This window comes from Colius striatus, chromosome 10 (assembly GCF_028858725.1).
Source record: "Colius striatus isolate bColStr4 chromosome 10, bColStr4.1.hap1, whole genome shotgun sequence".
Classification (NCBI taxonomy): Eukaryota; Metazoa; Chordata; class Aves; order Coliiformes; family Coliidae; genus Colius; species Colius striatus.
In genome coordinates, this window is record NC_084768.1 from 32424128 (window position 1) to 32440399 (window position 16272).

Here is a 16272-nt window from a genome sequence, read left to right on the forward strand (position 1 = left end):
GGAACATGGAGTTAATGAGAAATAATCCAGCTTGATGTAGACTGTCATTTGGCAAACAGACAAGCCTTGCCTTGGCAAGACCTCAATTAGTGAATTAGGCAGTAGTAAGAAGCTTTTTATTCTCTAAGAATAGCGTCTTTCATGTTTCACCTTTCAGTAAAGAGATCTGGGTTGAGGATATGCTTTGATTGTTAACTTGCTTTCCTAAAAATATGTGAAAGCCAACTTTTTCTGTCCTTTTTATTGTTGAGTAGTTTTCTCAATCAAAATTTAGATATGAGAAACAGGGATCTCTTAGTGGTAAATTGTGACAGCTTTTATAAATCATAATGGTTTTATTCAGTCATTTGTTCTGACTTTGGACGTCTTGTATAAACAGCTTTTGCAGATCTAGACTCTGGCATGTTGTGAGCAGCTGTAAAAGTAATTAATATGATATCCTCTGTATATCTATGTCTTACGCTGAAACTTTCTTTCAAGCCATGGAATATTACTTGCCTATTTCACAGCACTTTGTGCTATTCTACAGCTGCTTGAACTAAAAGAAGTAGCTAAGACTCTCAAAAGCTTAGCAACAATATTAAATGAGTACTATTTGGACTTTGACTTGTAGGACTTGTTTTCTTCACTGCATGTGTATGTGCAAAGAAGCAATTTCTCTTTCCTGTGAGAAGAGTAAGGGTTAACTTGCTTATTCTTTCTTTGGCTAAATGCCTGTCTTCTGTGGCTAATCCAGTACTTGCATAGGAAACTTGAACATGTCCATCATTCTGTGGCTTGTATCATTTGAAAGGAAAAAGAAAACTCCAACTTAGCCTTGTTACAACAAACAGATCTGTTGCTTTGCACCGAGAACAGGGAGTTCCTTGTCCACATCAGTAGCTATTGGAGACCTGAACTTGACTATTGGATGACCAAGATAACTTAGTAAGCTGAAGTTCCCAGAAAGAAAGCTTAGGAAATTTCTCAACTTCTATCAATGTGAGTGTCAATATAGAGCAGAAGAACTTCATCTATTAATACTGGCTCTTGTAAGTCTAATTCTTACACATGAGTGTTAAGAATACTACTCCAGCTTTGGTTTTTATCTTAAAAGGAGAGACTTGAAATTCACTGCAAACAAGAAAATCAGCAGGTTCAAGAACTGAGAGTGTCACTTTTCATTTCTATAAGGCATGGACCACTGACACAATTTTATATGTGAAACTTGTGCCATCCCTTAACACCTGTGATGTTCTCTCCAGTCCAACAGTTTTTGGACTTGCTTTACCATGTGTGTCTCCACTTTTTCATGTGGAAAACATAAAGACAATTGTCGAAAGTATTGAGGAATGTTTTTTATTTGCAGTGAAAGGGTACCAGACTAGAACAGATGTGTTTTCTAGGCTCCAGTTTTATGTTGATCAGGAGTGTGGTTTGGTATAGGAAACCCCTTACGAGAAGCTTGGCCTCTGACTTTTTTTCATAGAGAGTAGATTTTTAATGTGAAGGTTCTTCTATAAGTAAAAGAACCTCATCATAGATACTTTGTTCTTGACATCAAGGAACATGGTAGGAAAATTTTATTTAATTGTCTATCATTTTTATCTGAGCTCTTGGATTTTGAAGAATTAGGATCTTGTGGAGGATTTGGATCGTTCAGAGAGAAACAGAATGAGTACCTGGTGTTCTGCATAATCCAGAGCCTCTGCATTATTCTGGCTTTGGGGCAAGCAGTGAGGTGATATTTCTAGAGTTACATTTGCTGTATCATCCTTTGTCTGTTCAGAAGTGTGCAATCCTTAAGCAGCATTAGATGTTAGGGATTGTCTCAGACCAGATAAGATAGCTTCTAGCAATTCACATCTTACTGGAAGTGGAGGAGCTGGAGCAGGGATACAGTGCCATTGAGCATCCCACCTTTTTTCATGTGCTTCAGAAGCAGTAAGGAGGAAACACTGAAAAACAGGAGTTGGAGAAAGAAGGCTGAGTAGGTAAGATTTCTGGACCAGCAGTTAGGTTGTAATGAATGTGTGGACTGATCTCTTGGGTTTCATCTGGAAACTTTGTGACATGTAAGATGTTTTCAGTTTATGCTTTGAAGCGCTTATCTGTGGTAAACAGCTGGCCAATTCTGCAGTAGCTGGTTCTTGCACTGCTTAATGGCTAGATTCAGAGCATGTGCAGCAAGGGCCTTTCAGTGCAGTGACCTGAACATTCTTGTAGTCCAGACTAGGAAAGGGGGAGAGAAAAGCAAGTGGAGAATATTTTTCTTCTAAATCTCTCGTGTTGCTTAATTTTAACAGTAAGCTAGACATTTGTAAAATGCCGAAAAATTGGTGTGGTTTTGCAGTAAGGAACCTTTATTTCCTTCTGGTTAATCTCTTGGTTTGAGTAATTACAAGCTTGGGGTTCTCCTGTTTTGGCAGAAAAATGACCTTTCTGTGGTTGCTAGTCTCAAAGAAGGCAAGCTTCCCACCTGAAAGGGTAACTGTACTTCAGTCTTGGAGTATGTGCTCCAGAACATTATTGCAACTGTTAAACTGTGCCTCTGTTCTAGTTACTAAGCTGTCATGGAAATAGCATCATCCTCTTTGAGCATTATTGCATTGTTAGAACTGACTTGATGGATCTGTCCTAATTTCCCCCAATATGATAAGTAAACTTGGGACCATAGTCAAGGTACTGGAAATGCCTACAGCCTGGTAAGAAGACATACATAGCCTGGTGTTCAATGTAGCAGTAACAATGAGCTTCCACTGGTCTGTCGTGAAGAAACAAGTCCTGAAATAGAGTTTTGTGATAACAGCAACAGAGGTACAAATAGGAATCTCCCATCAAAAAAAAGCAAAGTAAATGGCCGTGTAAAACTACTGCTCTGCTGTATTCATCTATGGGGGGAAAGTATCAGGATTTGGGGATAAATAAGTATATAAGTAGTTCAATTTAGCTTTGAAAGGTAGCTTCATGCCTCGGTCAAAGATTGCCTGTGGTGTTAATACAGAGCCTATTGATTAACTTCAAAGTCTTCCAGGCTATAGAGTTCCTTCACTGACCATAGCCAGGCTCCATCCAATAAACAGTTCAAGATATAAAAGCTGGTCATCATTCTTCTACTGTACTGGAGTTAACACATTCAAATGCTTAGTAGAAAGAGATTTTAGTGTTCAGAAGAGCTGACTCTTGGCACCTTCACGTGGCATTCCATGGAACTGCAGTCAGAAGTAATGAGCTGCTGTCCTAAAGAGTTGTGGACAATGTTTTATTCACCATTAAATTTGCTGAAAGAATGTGCAGTGGCTGCCTGCATGACCAAGTAGGCCATTGAGCTCTCTATAGCTTGGTCTTCCTCGGTAGATAACCATACTTATGATACATTACAGCAAATATCTCGGATTCAATGCTGTAAGAACTGATAGGAGGGAGTGGCTCTAGAAGTCTATCCTAAGGAGGCTATAGAGACAAGAAACCTATGCTACTGCTTCCAGGTAACATGATAATATTTGGGTATTTAAAAAATACTAATCTTGGGTTTTGCTACTTCTTAGTTTGAGAAGCATAAGGACAGAGAGTTTCCATAGGATCAGGAGGAAGAATAATTTAAGCTATCATCCAAGTACTTGATTAAAACAAAATATAATTAAATGTAGATTAATACCATACTTGCCTTCGGTTCCTCATATCTGGTTCCCACCTCTGTTGTAAATGACTGTCTCTTAACTGACTTAAGCTTCAGAGGCATCCCAATTTCTTCTTGTGCAGAAATGCTTATTAAGTCATCCAGGTACGAAGAAAGTCTTATTACCTGTAAAAGAGGTGAAATTAAAATAACACTTGTTATCAGTGCCTATCATATGGTAAAATCTGACTTATTTTTTTACCTTCAGCTTTTGTCAGATAAAAATCTTTATTCAGATGTCTACGTGATGTGTCATTTCTTCCCTGTAAACCCCATTTTGCACCTTCCACTTACATTTAAAAATTGTGTACAAATTCCATTCTTAAGAAGAAAATCCTTGGGGTGAGTCAGGATCAAGCGTCTCTAATTCAAGTACAAAACTGGCCTGTTACACTGAAAGTAATGAGGGTGCCTAAGATTAAACCCTTCTGTTTAAACATGTCAGAAACTGGTTTTAGTTCTAAGGATATAAATTGAAGAAGGGTTTTGTGGATCAGAGTTCATTGACTTCAGTACAGAGCCTTGTATTATCTTTCAGAGAACTCTTTGATTTGGGGGTTTGTAAAGCACTTGTTTCACTTGGCCCCATTTAAAAAAGGATATTCAAGCTTATTGCAATTTAGAGGCATTCAGTGCAGAAAGCTAAAATGTACATGTACAAATACTTTTTCTTACATACCTACCACAATGTTTCTGATCAATGAAGCCAATGACTAGTTTGGATTGCTTACATGCTGTCATGTAGATAACTTGGGAATTGCCAGTGTTTGGTGTGTGAGTAATATTGCTGGTGCCATGCTGTTTGTGTTGAGGAATATCTTGTTTTGGACCATAGACAAGCGGTAGTAATACCAGTCTTTGAAACATTGATACTTTATTTTCCCATGTTAAGAGAAGCACAGCATACTTAACGGTAATAAGTGATAAATAGTTTGATTGACATCTTTAGTTTGGTAGCTGAGAGAATCCAAACATCTTTGCTGTAGAGATACAGTTACTTCATGGATGGACTCAATAAATGATTTTATCCTTAACCCCACCAAAATACTAAATGATTTCTCTGTTGTGGATAAGTTGATTTGTAAATTCATTTCTATGTGCTTTTCTGGCAGACTTAGCTAAGAAAAGGTGAGGATTTTGAAAGTTAAACCCTACTTCACTGCCACTGCAATTCTCCCTTAAGTCAGTGAACTTGGTTGAAGTGCCCCATGAGAACAAGGGCCTGTGATCTGCTGTACTATGTATACTGGCTACTTGGTATTCCCCAAAATGCTACTGACTTGCAGCTTTATATATCACCAATATGCATGCTGAAATTTGTTTAGCTTTTCTGTATAAATAACCCCTATTTTGTTCTTTTTTCCCAGTTTCTATGGAGATTTTGGACCTTTAAATTTGGCAATGTTATACAGATACTGCTGTAAGCTAAATAAGAAATTAAAGGTAAGCTGTGTTTAACAACCTTGTTCCCATATCTTTGTGTCTTGAAATTTGACTAAAATGTATCATCCAGTTGGAAAGTGGTTGTTAGGTGCTCATTATCTAGATGGTTACTATTAAGCTTTCAGGTTTTTCTTTGTTCTGGATTTTTTTCCTCTGAAGAATGGAACAAATGAATATGGTCTCATTGTTGCTCAGCAGGTGAGGAACTGAAGGCCATGTTCACCTTTTTTCATAGTCTTACTGTTTGAAGACAATATTAACAAAAAGCCAGCGCTGGATAGTTCATGGTTTTGCAGCTGATGAAGTGGGTTATGCTAGTATGAATACCTGGAAAGACATTGTAAAACCAACCAAGCAAAAAACCTCGCACCCTCCGGCAAGAAAAAACATAGGCCTCAAAGTCACACGACTTAAACTAAATCTCATTCAGTGGAAAAGTTAAAACTTGCGAATCTCATTCAATTCAATAAAATGTTCTTCAAATATGTGTTATGGAAAGGTGTTTGTACACATATAAAGTGGTTCCTTTTTCTCTCTTTCTTGTAAAGTATCAGTCTAACAATTAATCTGTAGAAGCTTTCTTATTTTGTTGTTTCTCTATAGTGATGGTTGATTCAAGGCAGTTTTGAGTTCCTCTTCACTAAAGACAGAAAGTTTTGGTATTTTCTTTTGCTATCACAGTAGCTTTTTGCTTTGACTGAAACGTGTTGGTCCTTTCTTTATAAAGTTGTTCAGAGTCTGTCAAGGCAGCAGTTAATTCTGAAGATCACCAAGGCTGAATTTTGTTGTCACAACATTGTCCTGTCATAAAACTGCAAGCTTGATGTGGGTTGTTGTTGGCCAGAAGCTACACACTGTCAGCCACTCACTCACTCCCATCCCAACCCTAGCGTGGGACAGAGGAGAGGATCAGAAGAGCAAAATAACAAAAACTTGTGGGTTGAGATAAAGACAGTTTTCATGGGGAGACATAGGGGCAGGAACAAAACAAGTGATGCCAAGACAACTGCTCACCACCTCTCAGCAGCAGATCAATGCCCAGGAAGCCTCCGAGCAGCAGCTATTTTAGAAAGACACCACCTTACTTTTCTTGCCGAGTGTGATGTTACATGCTGTGGGATATCTCTCTGGTCAGTCTGGATCAGCTCTACTTGTGATGTGCCTTCCCAGCATCTGGCCCAACCCAGCCTACTTGCTGTAGGGGCAGAGTGAGAAATGGAAGGCTCTGATGCTGCGCAACACTGGGTGGCGGCAGGTACGGTACTGGTGTGTTATCAACACAGTTTTAGCCACAAATCTAAACACAGCACCCTACAGGCTGCTGGGGAGAGAACCAAACTCCATCCCAGCTAGACCTAGTACAGTGAGCACATAGCTGCAGATGTAATCTAGTCCCCAAATGCCCATGAAAATTTGCAGCATAGTAAGTTTTTCAACTGCAAGAAATGAAATGTTTTAATTGTAAAGTACTACCTTGTGTGCAAAGAGCAAGGAGCCCCTTCACTAAATGTCACTGATTTAAAATCTTCATGGTATAAAATACTAGACCTGTTACCCACAGAGGAAGTAGGACAACAGCCATGATAAAACTGGCCACTGTTAAGAGGATTCCTGCATCAAAAATGACATTATGTTTTGGGACTAATGTTTACTGTACAAATTGGTGGACATGACAGTGCTAGGTTAACAACTGGGCTCTTACCTTAAAGATATTTTCCAACCTAAATGATTCTATGGTTATGCAAGTTGATTTGAGCTATCTCCTACTTCCAGTGCCATGGTGACTTAAAGTCAGGTTGTCTTAAGAGGAGGTTTTGTGGATTAGGAGTTTATAGAGTTGCTAAAAAGTGCTTCTAAGGAGAATTTGTCTTAAGAAGCAATGTAAAGTTAGAAAAAACCCAGAACTCTATTTTAAGTTCATATTGGGAAAACATTGTATTTGCCACTTCTGTTTTAACATTAAATGAAGTTTATAAATACATTATCTTATCATGCTATTTTCTAGTGCCACTGTCCCACTCACATAAGACCAGTGATGCCCATGTTTATTTGTTTTACATTCATTCTGCTGTTTGTGACCTTGTATTTGAATTAATAAAGATTTTGGAGACTGCTTGCTCTGTAAAGTGCTTTCCCCAGAGAGGAGCAACTAAGAAGCCTCCTAACTTTCAGTAGGCCTTGTAGGAACTAGAGGGATTAATTCTGTTTTTTTCCAGATTCAAATTGATACTGTGATCACTTTGACCTGAATACAGTCTTGGGCATCACTGTTGAACTGTACCTTCATACTTTTGGAATTGAACTAGTACACATTTGAACTGGGCCCTAAGTACCAAAGAGTTTCACCCAAAAAATAAGAACACAACTAATAAAAGCCTCAGGATGTGTTTGTTTGGAGGTTTTCTAAATGCTTCAGTATTCAACAAGAATGTCTTTACAGTCTTTTCTTGTTCTAAGACTGTCACCTGCATTGAATGAGGCAAACTGTTTGTCATGAATGGCTGTAAGCGTGATCATATAAAGATTGTGTGTTAAAAACTACACTAGGGAGCTAAACTGAAATGGAATTAACTCTGACATGTACAAGGTTGATGTATCAAACCCCAATGTCATTTTAATGTAACTTAATGTAACATCTTTGGAAAAAAGCAAATAGAGTCCCAGTACTAAGTGAAGAGTACAGATGGGCAGGAGCAGGACAGACATCTCCCATCAACTGCAGTCTCAGGTGGGAGGAGGTGCTGTTGCTGCTGCCTTACTAGAGGCAAATTGCAAATAGGTTAATTTAAACTACTAGTGCAAAATAGAGAAGGGTAACATGATAGCACAACCACTTGAAAGTAATACCTTAAGGAGCTAAAGCTTGGAATACCACCAGTGTGGTACAGAGACTTGCACAGGAATAGATTCTAGTCTGACCAAGGGAAACTACCGCTGAGGTAGGCCAGTACTTGCTAATATAGGCTTTGCCCTTCTAAGAGTAAATATGTATGCTAGACTCTGTCGTAATTTTGATAGTATCTGCAGTGAGTAAGCAGGCTCGTGGGACTAGATCCTAGGGCTGAATCAGGGGTCTGATGTGTACTGTAGGTCTAGCCACAACACACTGCTGCTCAGCTTCAGTAGTTGGGAGTCAGGGATTCAGAGTTTCAGCCCTTCTACCCCTCATCTTCTCATGGTTGTCCTTCACAAGTGTCTCAAAGAGGATTCCTGAGGCCTGAATTAGTTCAAGACAAAAGTTCATGACCTGTGGCTTACCTGCCAGTAAGTCACGGATGCAATGAGCGACTGCAGCAGCACAGTGTGGTAATTGTCACATGGCATCAGGGGGACACATAGGCAGCCTGTGGTCTGTGTTTCAGAGACAGGAAGTGTCAGTCAGACTAGTGACATGGATGAAAGTCTTGTTAGGGAAACTGCTGCTTCTATACCCTTGTGTTAAGATTAACTGTGCCCTGTGAGCAACAACAGGAGTTGGCTGATCAGAGGAAGTAAAAGGCACTGTAGACTGTCTTCTCGAAAAGCAGCCTCTGCTGCAGGATGGTTGCCCTTGCTCTACTGCAGCACTTTTGTGACCCTGAGGCAGTCCCAGTGCTTAAGCCCAGGTGACTCCTTGCACGATTTGGTATGTATCTGGTTGGCTGTGTGCTTCTTTTACAAAACAGAATCTAAAAGAAGTTTGGCACAGAAAAAAATATTTACAAAATGTTGTTGGTTTTGTGTGACTTTGGTGTCTCAGAGGATGCAGGACTTAGATTTTTATTAAGTTTAGACTATGAATAGGAACAGGAGAAAGGAGAGTATAAAATGTCATTAAAACAAAACATCCCTGCGAGCTTCCCCTCCAAGTCTTTCAGCTAGATCTGTTTCTGTTTTGGAGGAGAATTGGACTTGGAGGCCTCTTTTCTTGGGAGACAGGTAGGGAAGGAGAAGGGTACCAGTCTGAAATGTGTCAATGGCACCCCAGCATTTTAAAATAAAGTATTGCAGCTTCATGCTGACTGATTTTAAAAGCAGCAAATAGTTCTGTTCTGCAGAGCTGAAGATCTTTCTCAAATATCCAGGAAGTTGCAGGCTGGTCATGCTTTACAGGAAGATCTTTCTGACCTTGTTATGTTTGTAGTGTTTTAAGTGCTGATTGCTATGGAGATGATCTTGACTAGTCAAAGTCAACAGCAAGAAGAAATACTTGGCTGTGCTATCTTCCTACTTGTTCTTTGAATCCTGTTTTGGTGGAAAAAAATGCCTGACTAAGCAACTATGATTCATTTATGGAAGAAATATTTTTTCTTCTGTTTAAATAATCTGATTTCATTAAGAACTGCTTTAAAAAAAGTGGTTGATGTGTGTATATCCTTATACAGTCTCAATCAATTCAGAGGCAGGGGTAATCAGAGAGGGAGTGTTGCTGAGATAAATGATGCAATTACAGAAGATCGAAGGCAGGAGAGGGAAGGTTCTGGCTGGCTTATGAACTATGGGGTTAACATTTTTTGTAAGCTAACTATTGCTGCTGAATCACAGAGGGCTTAGGTTTATTTTTGTTTCAATATAAATAAACTGGTGGGCCTACACGTGGAACTCTTAGTAATTGTAAGCATCTCCTTTAGGATAGCTTAGATTTTGAGGCAGGGTTGTGTAGAGATGTTTTAATGCATCATCTTCTATGAACAGTTTGCCAGCCTTATATTTGCTGCTCTTTATGTGGACATACTACAAAAATATATATACAAGTGTGTGTATATAGATAAAAATAGTATTTGCATTGGTCTAGGTTTATTAAAAACATTGCAGTAATTCCTTGCTTGGAACAATACATTAAACCACATCCATTAAATAAAATGCTGTCAAAAAGTCTGGTGATTCAAAACAGACAGCAATTAGTAGTTGTCCCCAATGGCACCTTCGAAGCCCGTCCTCAGTTTCTGTGCAAGTAGACATCTCTTGAAGTCTTGACGAAACAAGAAATGATCTATTATTTAAAAGGAAAAGTAATCTTGTGGTGAAAACAACGTGCTGTGAACTCTCCCATACACCCAATGAATTAGCTTAGTCACCTAAAGCAAAACCTGCCACCTTTCTTTTAGTTTAAAAGATTCATCTGGGATGTATCTTGACAGACTTGTTTTATTAAATTGATACTTTTTGTCCTCTAATGATGTGTGAGAGTGCTAAATTTTTCTTACTGGTAAAGAAAAATGTTTGTAGTGCTTCATAGCAGTGTGCCTTAGCTGTGTGTTAGAATAAAGAGTTTTTGCAACATTATTAGTTTATATCTAACTATAGTTATTCTGTAGACAACTTGTGTTGAAGAATTCCTTGTTGAAACAGTTGTGGTTCTTCTAAATGCAGTATCTACAGGAACTGAAGCCCTAATCCATTCAGGTGAAGCTCTGGAGCTGTAAAACTGTCACCTTAAAGAACTGTCTGTAACACCTGTTATCAAACACGTTATTAAACATGTTATAAAACGTGGTCAGAAAATCTGATTGGGTATTTTTTTAGTAGATCATATAGGTTAGTATTGATACTGAAAGTGCACTGGGTTTGTGTGTTGGCGTTAACAGAGTCATTGCATTGACACTTCAGCAAAGACCGTAAAACTTGATTTTCATAGAATCACAGAATGGTAGGGGTTGGAAGGGACCTTTAGAGATCATCCAGTCCAACCCCTCTGCAGAAGCAGGATCACCTACATCAGGTCACATAGGAACATGTCCAGGTGGGTCTTGAAGCCCTCCAAGGAAGGAGCCTCCACAACTCCTCTGGGCAGCCTGTGCCAGGGCTCCCTCACCTGAACAGGGAAAGAGGTTTTTATATTTAAGTGGAACTTTTTGTATTGCAGCTTCATTCCATCACCCCTTGTCCTGTTGCTAGCTGTTGTAGAAAAAAGTGATGTCCCAACCTCCTGACACCCACCCTTTAGATATTTGTCAATGTTAATAAGATCTCCCCTCAGTCTCCTCTTCTCCAGACTAAACAGTCCCAGTTCCTGCAGCCTTTCCTCGTATGAAAGATGCTCCAGTCCCCTGATCTTCTTGGTGGCCCTGTGCTGGCCTCTCTCCAGCAGTTCTCTGTCCCTGTTGAGCTGAGGAGCCCAGAACTGGACACAGTTTTCTGTAACTGATGTGTAAATAAAAACAGTGGCTTGGTTTATAGGCTCCTGAAAAGCAAAAGCCAGATGCAGGTCTCCTCTGGTTGCTATGCTCTGGTTAATGCTGGTTTTCAATTTGAAGTTGAAGCTTTAGTCAAGATTCAAAAAATATTTCAGTATTTCCTATAACAATATGAGATAAGGCTCATAAGGATTGAGCCCTTGCATTTTGAAAACAAGGCATGAAAATGATATATTGCTATCATTTAAATGTTCTGAGAACTTCTGAGATGACCTTGTCAGTTTTGGCTATTTAGTACAAAAGCTTCTCAACATCGGGATGACTCAACATACACATATGATTTAAAAAATCCATGCTGTAAAATAAAACAAATAATGTCTTATTACATACAAGTCCCTTCTAGCTAGCTAGCCAAATGTACTTTTTCCAGTTCAGAATACCATTTCAGGTACCTGTAAACTGTTGCAAAGAACTTTGCTTTAAAATAAGTGGTAGTCAACAAGTTATAATTGAAGTTCTGTCACTGTTGCATAACTACTGTAATCTTATCCCACCTACACATCATGGGTGGAATTGCAGTTAGAGAACACTAAAATTAAAAAATTGAGGAGGGGGAAGAAAGGAGGGATCTTAAAATACCGGTGTTCATTTTGTCAGGTTTTAATCATAATTGAATGCTTCGCTAATTAAATAACTACATGTGCTTTTATGTTTGCACATACACCGAGGGAGATGCTGCTCTTGGTCTCACAGCACAACCTCTTCCAGTTGACTGCAGGCAGCTGTCTTGGGAATCACAGTCCTATTTAGATATACCCAGTTGCATTACCTCTCACTCTTTCCACCTCAGGAAGATGTGGGTAATAAGACCAGACTGGAGCGTAAAAGTTAGAACTGCCATTAAAGATGCTATTTCAGTGGGAGATGGGAGTAAGATGTTGCTTGTGATATGTACTTCTGTTTTCTCCCAAGTTTATCAGCTATTTGGGTCTTTCAGCATTTTATTCTGTGATTAATGCTGCCCTAAAACTTGCAAGAAGGTTAAAGACAAGCATGGATGTTTACAGGTTTCTGGAAGTGAAATGCCGTTGGCATTCTTTAAACAACAACCCACAGTTCTGCAGCAGTTATTTCCCACTCTTGAGTGTCATTGGTGCCAAAGGCACGAAAGGAAAGTACATTAAAATTGTCAAATTGGATTTAAAAGCCCAGAATTGGGCAACAGCAGCACTGGTAGAAAGGCAGTTTACAAAATGTGCTACTTGTAAAGCTAGAAATGCGCTTCAAATATTGAGAAGCAGGATCCAGTATGTCTGCTGATGACTTCCTCAAGACTGTAGTAGTGCTGTAGAAATCTGTCAGGAAAAACATGAGTGGTGGTGGTGCAGAATGCAATGAAAGTAGAAATTCATGAAGCTAAAAAAAAAATGCAATAATCTGTCGAACTTGCCATTTTTAAGTGGCAATTTCATATCTGTCTGGCTTTAAATAGCTTTGCTGCAGTTTGTCCTTATTGTTCTTTTCTGCTGCTTGTTGGGCGTGTTTTCAATGGGAGTTTTGTCCACAGGATTCTGACAGAGGCTTCTTTTCTTCCTAAAGAAAGAAGAATCGCAAGTGTTACTGGTTTGGGCCCTGCATGGCCTTTTTCAGCCTTTTCACTTCTGCAATCATTCATTTTTTTAAGTTCCTGTTGTTGAAGCTTTCTGAAGATGTCAGTCACTTCAGTTTTAGATACTATAGATGGAAGAGTGGTGTTTAACTTGAAAAATGCCTGTTAGGATTGATTGCTTCAGCTTTTCTCTTCTCCACAGAATTATGTGCTAAAGGGGTTTAACATATAGGAGGGTGTTTCAGTCTGAAGGTTTCAATGCCTTTAATCAATGGTGATAAGCTATTGTTCAAATAGTTAAACTTGGGGGAAAAAAAACCCACCCAGTGTTTCATATTGAACATTTTGGTTCAACTGCAATTTATGGAATATTTTGGCAAATATTCTATATATATCAGAGCAAATTAAGAGCTCTGCTCTGATCCCCTGTCTGTTTCTCTGTACTTATCTATCATACAAGAAGATTGTTCAGGTATCAGTCATTTTTTTCTCCATTAGTTTTTTTTCCTGACTCACTTGTCAGTTTTGGAAAAGTGACCTTTTAAAGTATTTCTCCAGTATATTCTTCTCAGTAAAGATGCTGTCTTTGTGGTTTTTTAACAGTACTTCAGCCTATCAAGAAAGAAAATAGTGTACTATACGAGCTTTGACCAGCGGAAGCGAGCAAATGCGGCATTTTTAATAGGTGCATATGCTGTAAGTATTACTTGTCACATGGATACTTCTTCCTTCAAAGGCATCTGCTGTGTGTAAAATAGCATCTCAAGGGATTGTTCTTTAAGGAAGTCGGTAGATTGTCATTTAATTCTTCCCTAAGCTGTCTATGAGAATTCTGTTGGATTAGTTTTAGGAAAGCCTTTTCTTTTGGTACTTCCCTTACTTCCCTGCACAGGATCCCATGTGTGTTTCCCATAGGATATCATTTTCTTGAGTGTCAAGAATGCAAGCCACAAGCTTACCTCTAAATGTGCCTGTCTTTGGGTCAAATGCTGCTTACGGCAGTAGTGAGTTTCCTACTGGGGAGGAGAAAGCTTTTCCTCACAGCCTTTCTTAAAGTTGCTAGACCAGAGGCATTGTGATTATTGGATGGATTTCTTTTCTCAGTTAATTTTCATACCTCAATTTTTCCAGTATTCTGGGTGGGCTCTTTCAGCTTTGTATATAATATTACAGAAAATATGCAATACACAGGGCTGTCTCAGTCACACAAGTTTGATGGATTGCGATATCAGTGTCAATTTTGATACTTCCAAACTGACACTCCCGTGTCTTCATAGCAGTGTAGCTCAAACTCCACGTTTGCCTTCCTGCTCTACCGTACAGATTTGGAGCACACTTGTAGACAACTCAGTCTTTGCTATAATGTGTAAGTATTGAAACTGACAAGCTACTGGTACTGAGCTGGGATCCATAGGGTCAGCTGAGTCCTGAAAGTCTCTGCTGAGTCAGGCTTTGTGCTGGGTGAAATGTGTTGGATTACTTTCAGGCCTGAGATCACACTGAAAGCAAAGCTCAGTAAATGCAGGTGATAACATTGAAAGAATTTAGATTGCAAATTCTTGTAACTGAAGAACATCTTTTACAAAAGCCTAGCTTCTGTAATACAGGCATACTTGTTTCCCACTCAGGAAGTACTACTTACATTTTTTGAGTGTTTTACCTGTAAATGCTGTGTGCAGCCAGATGCAGCAGCTGAACAGTCCTGGGTTATGTGATAGGGTATTTCCTAGCCTGAAGGAATCTAATCATATTCTTCAGTAAGTCAACTGTGCATAATTGGCAATTTGATTAATCCCAATTTGAATAGCCAAATTATGCCAGAAATATATGTACTCTTTGATTTAAGATGCTCTAGATTTCATGTCTTTTCTTTGATTATATGAGCATTTTGAGGCCAGAAAGCCCTATAGCTATGAACTCTACCAACGTGTCAAAGTTAATTGAGAAGGCTTGTTTTATTTGTGCTGGTGTTAAAATATTAAGTGTAAAATGAAACGTGGAAAACAGTGGATCAGGTTCTAGGAGTGAGTTTCCAGTGGTGATTAGGCAACTTAGATTGTTCCATTAAACAGCTTCTAAGACAGGTTGTACCATAGTACCCTATAGCTACTAAAATATTTTAACAAGAGAGTCATAAGTTTAAGTGAGAGTTAAATTCTAGAACTGTCTTTGCAGTAGCTTTGCCTGTTTGTGAGCTGCATCTCAGGAAGACGTGCTTTCTGAATTTCAGTTTGGCCAACTAATGTCCAGTTGCTAAATTATTGTCCTTGCTCTTAAGAATTCTGCAAAGAGCACCTCTGTCATAAAGTTCAGATTGAGAGGAAAAGAACATTTAAAGTGTTCCAAGAAGAGAAGAACATGCAGACTTCTGGGATGTTACAGAGGAGTCAGGCTTCCTCCTAAATGGCCAAGGCTACAGCCCAGGTGGTTCAGTGATGTCAGAAACAGGGAGCTACTGGGTTTTGCAGAGTCTTACCAGGCACCACAGAGAACATTTTGAAGCTAGTCTTGCTTTGCTTTTCCCTCCATCTGTTTGGAGATTTATTTTAGTTGTTACAATGTTTTATGTAGACTTCCACAGTAGTTAATTTGTTTTTAAAATATCCTTAAAAATCGTTTTAGACTAGTGTTGCAAGTACTCTCAAGCATACCAAAACTACAGGAGCCTGCTTGGACCCAGTTTGCCACTGGTAGTTTCTGGGGGAAAGAGGATTGGGAGGGAGTTGATTTAATGGAATTATGCTGAAGTGGTTACGTGAACTCCCCATTTCTCATCAAAGAACCAATCCTTGGAGAAACTGTGAGGGAGAGTTCATCTTCTCCTGTCTAATAACATAAACTAGGGCTGGATCCTTCTTTCCATATTCTTAAGGTATTTGTTATGTTTCTTTTCTGGTTGGAAATCAAGGAATCCCTGCTTTGGTGTCTAGTAAGGTTTCAGTTCTGGGGGAGAGAAGAGCAGGAGGAATACTAGTCTATACCAGTGAGTGCTCTTCTATTTCCTGAGAAATGGGGCAGGGGGAAGTAAGAACATACATGTATGACACCTAGTAAACCTAGAGCTTTAATTCCAGCCTTTGAAGACAAGTAGTAATCTCTTGCAATTCTTCAAAGATCACAACTCGACCAGTGGAATGAAATCACTTCTGAGCAGTCCTGGTGAAACATCATGCTTTCATACTGTAACAAGCTGTGAAAAGAGATCCAGTGAACTCTTCTTTTTTCTTGTACATAGCAGATGGGCTGGTCGTATTTCTTACAATTACTTTAAGTGTGTATTTTGGTAGATTTTATTAGACTCCTGTAAGGCCATTAAGGGAGAAAAGCTGCTGATTTTCTCACAGCAAATGACTGTGGAATAATGAACTACTGCAGCATGTTCAGTCATTTGCCTTCAGGAGAGTATAGTATTCTAAGAAGTTTAGTGGGCTGGGAGAAGGTTGTGT

At 39.1% G+C, this 16272-nt stretch overlaps 1 protein-coding gene across 1 annotated transcript in view; it reads left to right on the forward strand.

The window, feature by feature from the left end:
* The window catches only part of CDC14A (cell division cycle 14A), a 43189-nt gene that overhangs the window by 4215 nt on the left and 22702 nt on the right, over nucleotides 1–16272 (forward strand). Inside the window, 2 exon segments of the mRNA XM_062003528.1 lie at nucleotides 5026–5101; nucleotides 13430–13522. Coding sequence (XP_061859512.1) covers nucleotides 5026–5101; nucleotides 13430–13522 — 169 coding nt within the window.